We start from the raw sequence: 9,614 nt of genomic DNA on the forward strand, positions 1-9,614 counted from the left end.
GCGGGTGAGCATGCGAGGGTGGGGTAGCTCCACTACTCAGTCTCGGGGCGGGGACGGGCCATACCGGACTTCATAGGGAGGGGAGTTGAAGCAAACTAAAAAGAAACGTGGTTGATTGGCGTGGTTCGGGCCACCGGGGCATTGAAGCTATACACCCTCTGGATCGGTGACCATGTCGCATGTTTTCGGATGGGCGTAATTGAGAGTGTCGTGGTTGATTGGCATGGTTCGGGCCACCCACCAGCCATCAACTTCTTACCCTCCAGTACAGAACCAGAGTCACTTTATAAATAAGAGGTTTCAAATGTGATAACTTGAGAACTGAATCAACGAGGAAGAAGCAAATTTTTAGATATCCGTCATGAGATCATAACTTTGGGACCCATCGAAAAATTCCAGAATCCCGCATAAACGATCTCCATCGCTCATCCATACCTGATGGATCTGCAGCCGACAGGGGAACAGACGATGGTACTTTCTTGCGGTTCTGCTGCGAAAGGATCTTGGTGACGAGGACACGAGTCTGCCCACCAAACATGGTAAGTTCGTCAACACCCCCCACCTCCGGAAGGAGGGAGGATAGACTGCCTTGGTTGTTAAATGTCGCTCCACTGCGATATTTTTCAAGCGCTTGATAGGCTTTCAGTTTGAGTTTGTTTAGGATAGCCTGAGAAATCGCATGAATAAGATCCATTAGTGCAGTAAATTTTGAATGATACGCACCAAACCATGACGAGCGCGACTTGATGTCTTTGATCCCCGTGAAAATATTTCTACTGCAAGGTTCAATTCCTGCCATGCAGCAGGAGCCATAGTCGTCGATGGTGCTCGAGTAACAATGGATCCCACAATTACCTGTGCCTACTTGAGTATCACGCCATATACTAAGTCAACTACGTACCGCTGCAGACAACAGATGGCTCCAGATAGTCCACCAACGCATAAAGAGGTCCGGCAACATTTGGAAGTTAAGGACAGTAGTTTTGATCGTTGCAGAGGCACAACGGTATGCAGCAAGGAATGATGGAGCATAGGGACTGCGGAGAGGATTTGTGGGAAAGTCAAGCAAGGCTTGTGCAAAAAAACTGCGATGAATGAACAACATCGCTGTAAAGACGTCAGATAGGACCGAAGGTCGTTGCGTCTAGGGGGCTCACTCGTCGTTCTAAACTGGAAAAGGATGCGGCCACGAATATACGCTGATGGAGTAGTGTAGTTGTCTTGAACGCTAGAAAGATAAAGGTTTAAAGGGGGAGGTAAGACTTTCTCGCGAACTTTACTGGCGTGAGATGGAAAGTGCTAGACATGGCGAGGAAGTAGGGAAGTCCTGGAGCGAACATAATCCGTCGAATCGTTCTGCGCGAGCCAGTCCGGTCAGATGACGAGAAGGATGATAAGAGTGAGTTACCATCACCGGTAGATGTCTCATGGCTACCATGGCATCGAATACGGTAATTTTGCCCTCACCGGCAGAATTTGAGTAAGGATGAGATTGAAGTGAAAGGGTTGAATATATTCCCTAGTTGAGGGATGCGGATAATACTAGGACTTCCCAACCAGGTTGAACCGTTCTACACCGAGTTGAAAAAAAGGGAGACGAAAGAAGTTACAAGTTCGAACTGTCTGTTTCAAAAGTCACGTGACTTTTCAAAGTCAGTCGGCACTTTCCGGATATACACAATGTCTCAATAACGCGTCGATCTTTGCTTATCTGTTATATACCAACACCATTAATTGTACTCTTACGCTACTATTTATTATCCTCAATGCCTTCAACGTCTACCATCAACATGTTCGAGGACAACATACTCATTGAGATCGATGGTGTTGCCTCTACGTGGGATACCTATTGTCTTGGCCTAAATATAGTCACTCCTGGCTCCAAGGTATGCAATAACCGTTTTATTTACAAGTACTACTAAACCCATCGTGATTTTGTCTATTTAGCGAGTGATTTTCCGGTTCAAAGATATCGGAAAGGCCATTCGAGAGGGCTCATCTGACTCCGGCCATATGTGAGTTGATTTGTTCAATACAGTGCGCCAATTATTCACTTTGAAGCCAGCACTAATGAGGTGTCGAGCACACTCAAGGCTGACAACGTCAAGACAGAACCTGACTTAGTTGAGACTTGTGTAAAGTTCGAGGAGGACGACAAGGATTCTATAAATTCTGTGTATGCAACCTTCCGTCTAATTACCATGCTTGGATTCTGACTAACAGATTTTCAAAGGAACGTGTCTCCATGCAACCTACTCTCTCGACGCTGTGGTAATCCAAATGCAAGACCAACCGACCCATTTGCACCATGGCGCTACTCAGTACGGCCATTTGATTGGTCAAACATTCCATCGGAGGCTGCTAAAAGGAAGGCACTGCATCAAGACATCAAGGACTATGCATGCAAGCGTCGTAAATTATGATCTGTCCACTATCACTTCAAATTGTTCGCTCATTTTCCCGTAGTCACTCATACCTTTTGCAGTCATTTGTATCAACCACCGTTTGCTATCACCTGCTCTCGTACTACAGATACCTTTCATGTTGCTCACAGTACCTCTTTCTTCTTGCACTGTACCACTATTTTACAATGCTCTTTTGCTAATTATCATATGTCATGTACTGCTCAATTCAAAGTGTATCTGCTTGTCACAGTTGTCTGATGATCTTAAAACTCCGGCCATCAATATTTTTAAATTCCGATATCTGTGAACAACTGCCTGATTTTCCCCTGAGCCCTTTACCTCACCCTACCATGTCTTCATCAGACTCTGACGCATCGTCGTCAGCCTACAACTCCAATAAATGCGCGTCTTCATCAAACTCTGACACGACATTGCCAACTTCCAACTCTGAGAAGCGTACATCTTCATCAAGCTCTAACGCGTCGAAAAAACGCGTCTCAACTGATGATATCCTCAATAATCTTACTACCACTGGCAGGCAGAAGAAAATAAAGTGAGTTTTACATTCATGGGCTGACCCCTATCAGGCAACTCACATAACTTAAGGTTGAGCGACGCGTTATCGGAATATCGCACGGCCGGGCGCAAAGCGGTCCTTACATTAAATCCATTTGCCAGCGTGTCACTTGCATTTCATTATGGGATGATGCTTGACAAGGGGGGCGTCTCCAATTCAAACATGTAAGTTGGTAATCACATCTTGTAGTATCAACCTAATCTGCTCGCAAGATCTGATGAGCAACAAACTCGTTACCATACATTTTACAATGGTATTCTGGATATGATTCCTGGTTTCCGTGCAACTCTCGATGAGTTGTTGTATGACGAACTTAAACCATATATCACAGCGGTACGTTTCTGCATATATGCGCATATATTCATTGATTGGCACCAAACTAATGATTACAAATAACCAGATTAACAGTGCCATGAGCTCACAACGATCCGACGACTTCGCATCCCTCAAACATCCAATGCTCGAGTATATTTTGACGAACCGTAACAGCGATACCCTGCAGCCTCCCATACCAAAGTCATCCTGTAAGTCCAACCGAGGCACCAATCATCCACGATTGGCGCGTGAGCTCTGCCCTCGGAAGTGGCTGGACAAATTTGATATTGATGTCGACTTGTAAGTTTTTGTTTTTATTTCAAGTTCTGGTCACTGACTGTGATATACTCAGAGGAATTCAGCGTCTTCAAGATGGGACTTGGCCTTTACTCTCAACTAATTGGCCGTCATTCCTATATGCAGCTGATGCCATCTACGACAGCGAGGACCCGAACATTGGCCTCTTTCGCGGGCATGCCGGTATCAGGGTATGTAGTGTATTGTCACCTTTCATGTGCTCACAATTATCCTAGGCATTCCAGCACTTGTACCTAGGTCCTGCTGCTGCAGGATCAGAGGAACATAACGACGACGACAGCAAGCACGGTAGAAGCAAGTCCAAGGCTACCATGTATGGGCTTACAAAGGTGACGCCACAAGCATGGGCTTGGGCCATGTGTGCAGTGCGTGTCTGCTTTTATGTTTGACTAGTGTACTGATTTTCGTACAGGCGTGGTTTTCGCTCTCGGCCTGCAACTCGTACAAAGTGTGCATCGGGTCATTCAACCTAGAAGATTTCTTTTTCGCTATCCTCAAAACTCTCGATGATCCCGAGGACCCATGGGCAGTAGAGACAATGGCATGGATTAATGAGTATGTGTCTAGGCTAATATCAACGTCTACTAACACAGATTACAGACAGGTTTTCGGGAAACATGCAGCCAAGGCCATGACGGCTGCCGCAGATGACACTGATTCTGACCTTGCGAAAATGCGAGCAAAGCGTGCTGCTCGTAAACAAGGTAACACTACTTCGACATCAGCAACAAACAACGTTGTGCGCAGTACCACTACTTCTCCACCCTCAGTATCAGCAGCAGAACGCCCATCATCACCTGCACCACCACTATCTCCACCCAGACTCCCTCCACAGGTTACACCTTCCACATCATCACCACCACGCGCCTTGACACCACTATCTGACTCAGAATCATTCCCACCCTCCCCGGCAAAACAGCCACCTGCTATACCCACAGCCATTCTTCCCAAGCCAGTGCCTGTTGCACACAAAAAGGCCAAGCCTGTGCCCAGACCAAAGGCCAAACCAGCACCCAAGCCACGATCCAACACTCGCGGTTCTGCGCGTCTCTCTGCTGGTGCTATTCAGGTTGAAGAACCCACTAACGAGGCGGGTGATACTGGTATTCCGGATGTGAATGCTCCCGCGCCTCCAAAGAAAAAGCCTGTGCCCCGTCGTGGTAAAAAGGCTGCCTAGGTATTTTGAATCCTGGCTGGTTTGCATATTCTGACTCTTGCTTTAATCACACAGGTTTGAACGCAGTCGCTTGTTGCATTCCACTTGGTCATCTCGCGCCCATCATGCTGTACATCATACTCGCACTCACAATTGCTCCCACACTTACAATATTTCGTTTCTCGCACCATCATTTTGCTCTCGTCGGACCCTTGCTCCTGCTTTCGGACGGCGTCGGACTCGCATAGACACCTGTGTAGTTTTACTACTTGCACTGCTTTGTATTGTATGATCATGAAATTCACTGGATTCCGTTTATTGCATTGCAGTGTGCTATCTGTCTGGTACGAGTCATGTAAGCTATGAACAGCCTGCTTGGAACTGGCAAGGCTGGATCAACATTGCAAGGCATCTCAAGACTTTTTAAAATACACGATTCTGATGGCTTTTGACCAGCCTGGTGCCCATCTGGCACGACGGAGAGGTTGTCTGCAAGCCGTGTTCAGTCTTGGCGAAGTTCGTCAGACTGGGGGTATCTTGCCATGCCTGGGAAGGTCTTACCGGGCTGCGCCACTTTTGCTGATGTGTTTCAAAACCGTCTATCGGTGGCAATTGCATCACATGAGCAACACGGTCACGGGAGTTGTACTGAAATAGGAAATTGAATTCCTGGCAGGACGTGTTGCTAACCTTGTCCGAGGATGACGTGGATAGGTGGCCACCTCAAGGAACCATGATCGAGTCGACGTCCGTGCACGCGTGATTCCCAGTACATTGCATCTCTTCCTCATCGAAGCCCAGAAGTCTTCGCCCCAAATGCCATCAGTATATTCCCATCACCTTCAAGGCTTCCCTACACGATCTGCTGGCCTGTTCATCCGGTGCCAATGATTAGTAGTGAGTATTTCTCTTCCACAGTACTTGATATTCGAGCTCGGCAGTGGCTGAATCTGGCAGCGATCACGTCCTTCACCGAATAAGCATACATTTGGTTGCATCCTAGTTGACATTCTTTTCTAATTCCTCTGTCCACACAAGATCATTTTCTCACCCGCTATGAGCTCAATCGAACGAGTCGTATACAATCATTCGGTTCTTAGCGTGCCGTCTTCAGTGGTTTTAACATTGTTCGCATTACCAATACAAAATATGTTCGATTCTACATCTGGGTATGATACAAGTCCAATTACTCTGAGACTCGCTCCACCTCGGCTGGCCTCTTTCGCTGAAAACTGCTCATGACATTGTATACTCTAGATTCTTCCGCTAATACTGGTAATCTCCATTCCCGGGCAGCGCTTAGTGCGGTTATACCAGCGTCTGTGTCGTGCCGGACAGCCCTTGGCAATATGGAAATACACGTGTAGCATGACCCGAACCCTGAACCTCCTTCTCAGCTGAACGAGCTCACGCCCGTTGTGCCTTCGGCACAAATCAAAGGAGCGCTACGCGCTCCTTCAGGGGAGAAAAATGAGTGTTGTTCCTTCGTCACAGGAAGCCAAGGAGGGCTACGCCCTCCTTTGGCTTCCTGGCCTCAGGCTGCATCCTAATAAATTGTGCATTTTGAATGATTTTGAAATATATTTATGAGCAGCTTTTCAAAAAAACTCAAAGTACAATCTATCACACCACATAAAAGTACATAGTACTACATACAATCAGTCAGTGCTATGTTCTTTGAGCAGGATTTTGACCAATATAAAAATACAAAATATGTAACAGTATCATTGAATGTATTTGTTTTCCCATTTTTCCCTGCTTCCCATCTAGGGATCAGCAGGGGTATGGGAAACCCTTGAGGGTAGGGGTAGGGGTTTGGATCTGAAGACCCCTGTACCCCTGGGAATATACCTCCAAATTGATTACCATAGGAGTGATGGATCAGTATAAAATTTTGAAGTTGTACATGTGCCTTCAAATGGTAATATATGTGATTGGAAAAAATGTTACCATGGGGTATACCCATGCTAATCCCTACTCCCTACTCCCTACTCCCTACTTCCTACTCCTGTCTCCTGTCTCCTGTCTCCCGTCTCCTGTCTCCCATCTCCCATCTTCTGTCTCCTGTCTCCTGTCTCCTGTCTCCCATCTCCCGTCTCCCGTCTCTGTTCTCTCAGTCTCCCATCTCCTGTCTCCTGTTCTCCCATTTCCCCATTTTCCTGTCATCACATTCTCTGGTTTTTGAGTCTACATTGTCTTTGTCTCCTTTTTTTATTTGAATCTTATCTCCTGTCACCACATTTGTTATCTCCCTGTATGTAATTGTATCATATGTTGTTCCATTTATGTACATATACAGTCACTACTAATAATTGCAGTAGGCAAAACACTCAAATCCTGTTGTCCCCCTGCTCAAACACATTATTTAATGCCATGTACACATACAGTTACCAATGTTGTTGCGCAACATTCCCAATGGGTGACGTTGTTTGAGTCGCCGCTCGAAATATACATGAAAACCACGCGAGTTTCCAAATAGAAGTTCAAGCGAGGTAAGCGAAAACCATGTGGCCTTAGGCGAATCTAAGCGTATCTAAGCGTATCTAAGCGTATCTAAACGAAAACCACATGGCGCTACGCGAAAACCACGCGAGCGCGCGAACGTTTCCGAAACCTTTCTCCCTTTCTTCTTAAGATTCTATCCACATACTATATCCTTACCCCCGTCCTACTTTCTTACTGATTCCGTCCACACCACTCAGCCCATCTTCGACCCTTATCAATTTGCTCCATCACACGATCATGCCTGGTAGCTCAGAAAGCCGATATATCAGACTTGAAGGCGAGTCCCTCCGAACTATCTTCGTATCCATTATCATCCTCACACAATATCTACAGTCATCAGCGGAAAGAACATCCAAGTTCCTTCAAACCGCGTTCCTGCTGGTATCTACATATCTATCAATGTCGACTCTAGGTGGCGCTGGAAATCAGCCATCAGTGTCTTATCATCCGATAGATCTGTAACGTGGGGGAATTCTGTCACTCTGTAAAGTCCATGGACACTGTCTGACGCGATGCGAGAACTGATCTTCGGTTCATAGATCATTGCACTCCTCACCTGCGTTGTCAGTGAATATCAGGGCGTCCTTTGAGCTTGGTCGAATGCTAGGCGGTGGAGAGCTCATCGGCGGACTTCAGATGTCATGGGATGAGCTACTCGATCATGGACATAAGCCATTTGGTGAGTGATTCGCTTCTCATTCATACACATACACTAACGTCCTGTAGATTTATCATTCCCACCCGTGCGCGGCGTTCACCCTTCCCTCAAGCTGAAGGCCGCCATTGTACATGCTTATGACGATCAGGATGATGCACTGTTTGATGTGAGTGACGCTGGTGTCTGTCCTGTTAGCTTTTGCTGATAGAATGCCAACTGTAGTCCCTCGTAGACTGCAATATTGTTCGAAACACAGATGCGGGCCACGCACAATTTGCCGCATACGTGACGAGCAAGGCAGCCTCTCACCTGCACAACGCTGTAAAGCATTTTCAGTTGGTTCTGTACCAGTGTCCGGTCGGCCATCCAGATCATGCAACAGCTCTCACCAACCTCACGTGCGCCCGCTTTCAATATTACATCCGAGATGATCTTGAAGAAGTCGATGCCACCATTTCCCACTTCCGCGACGCCCTTGCATTGCGTCCGCAGCCCCATCCCGATCATCCCTTCTCTCTATACAATCTCGCCCGAGTGCTGACTTGGCACCACTCCAAGAAAGGTACTGTTGCCGACATCCGCGAAGCCGCGCAACTCTATTGTGAACTACTGCCTCTCTGTCCAGACGGCAGCTACCTTCGTAGCATCGTGGCAGGGAATGATGTCATTTGTGTGATCGGCGGATCCAGCGAACTTTCAATGGACGCATCCGATGAAGCCGTCCACCATCGAAGAGTCGTCCTCGAGCTCTGTCCTCTGGGCCATCCATTCCGTTCGGGAGCCCTCGCCAGCCTTGGACGAGTAGTTAAAGCACGCTTTGATCAGCACGGCAGTATTGATGATCTTGACACAAGCATACAGCTTCACCGTGAAGCCGCGTCTCTTACCCGCAAGAGACGTGCTAAACGTGATATCTACCTGAATGACTTGACCTGTTCACTCCGTGCTGAACGTGATACCTACCTGAACGACTTGGCCTGTTCACTCGTGTCCCGCTTCGATCACCAAGGCAAACCTAACGACCTCCATGAGGCCATCTCTTTCCACGAAGAAGCACTGCGCCTGCACCGTGCTGGGCACAAATCTCGTGCTTTCTCATTAGACAACCTAGGGGGCGTCCTCGTCAAGCGTTTCAAGGAATGCGGCAACATTGATGACATCACCCGGGCTATCAGCCTCTATCGCGAGTCATTGACGTTGTGCTCACCTGGGCATCCACGTCGTGATACCAAGCTCAAAAACCTTGCCCTCGCGCTCAAAACCAGATATCGCAAATCACATATTAGACAGGATCTTAATGAGGCCATTGATTTGCATCGCGAATCCCTTTGGTTGACACCAGAGCGCCATAGACTCGTCAGGGAAAACCTCCTTCACGAAATCGAGGTAATTCCATGGAATTTCTGGGAATTCCAGGGAATTCCACTGAAATAAAAGTAAACAAGATTTTTCCACTGCGGTCGGAATTCCTTTGAATTCCTTTGAATTACTTATCGTGTCCTAATAGTAAGACTAAAGCTGCTTGATTACTTTGACCAAGTCTCGTCGTACATCCAGGCGACTCGAATTCTCGAATCATCATGTCGATGCGTTCTTGAGGAACAAACTAGCTATCCTGGTAGGGCATTAACGATACATCAATCAAAAACATATTCGACTGTCTGGACATTCAGACTTCAT

The 9,614-nt window shown here is 47.1% G+C and overlaps 4 protein-coding genes across 4 annotated transcripts; 3 read left to right on the forward strand and 1 right to left on the reverse strand.

Annotated features, from left to right (window-relative positions):
- Window positions 1-693: 693 nt before the first annotated feature.
- Window positions 694-1,105, reverse strand: F5891DRAFT_957525 (uncharacterized protein; the record flags this gene model as incomplete). The annotated part of the gene is made up of 2 exons (XM_041375493.1): window positions 694-855; window positions 902-1,105. 2 exons carry the CDS (start codon window positions 1,103-1,105, stop codon window positions 694-696), a joined length of 366 nt encoding a protein of 121 aa, XP_041222790.1.
- A 661-nt stretch (window positions 1,106-1,766) lies between these two features.
- F5891DRAFT_1192148 (uncharacterized protein) lies at window positions 1,767-2,423 on the forward strand (the record flags this gene model as incomplete). Its single annotated transcript, XM_041367562.1, has 4 exons — window positions 1,767-1,886; window positions 1,948-2,015; window positions 2,066-2,176; window positions 2,234-2,423. The coding sequence occupies 4 exons, from the start codon at window positions 1,767-1,769 to the stop codon at window positions 2,421-2,423; spliced, it is 489 nt and encodes a 162-aa protein (XP_041222791.1).
- Window positions 2,424-2,738: 315 nt separating this feature from the next.
- Window positions 2,739-5,089, forward strand: F5891DRAFT_1049810 (uncharacterized protein). The gene is made up of 9 exons (XM_041362426.1): window positions 2,739-2,958; window positions 3,012-3,146; window positions 3,195-3,220; window positions 3,280-3,315; window positions 3,383-3,597; window positions 3,650-3,785; window positions 3,831-3,980; window positions 4,028-4,170; window positions 4,216-5,089. The coding sequence occupies exons 3-9, from the start codon at window positions 3,200-3,202 to the stop codon at window positions 4,790-4,792; spliced, it is 1,278 nt and encodes a 425-aa protein (XP_041222792.1). The 5' UTR covers window positions 2,739-2,958; window positions 3,012-3,146; window positions 3,195-3,199; the 3' UTR covers window positions 4,793-5,089.
- A 3,187-nt stretch (window positions 5,090-8,276) lies between these two features.
- F5891DRAFT_957420 (uncharacterized protein) lies at window positions 8,277-9,368 on the forward strand (the record flags this gene model as incomplete). Its single annotated transcript, XM_041375487.1, has 1 exon — window positions 8,277-9,368. A coding segment is annotated over one exon (1,092 nt), but the record flags the coding sequence as incomplete, so codon positions are not given.
- Window positions 9,369-9,614: the final 246 nt, after the last annotated feature.

This window comes from Suillus fuscotomentosus, assembly GCF_016647785.1.
Source record: "Suillus fuscotomentosus strain FC203 chromosome Unknown F5891scaffold_48, whole genome shotgun sequence".
Lineage (NCBI taxonomy): Eukaryota > Fungi > Basidiomycota > Agaricomycetes > Boletales > Suillaceae > Suillus > Suillus fuscotomentosus.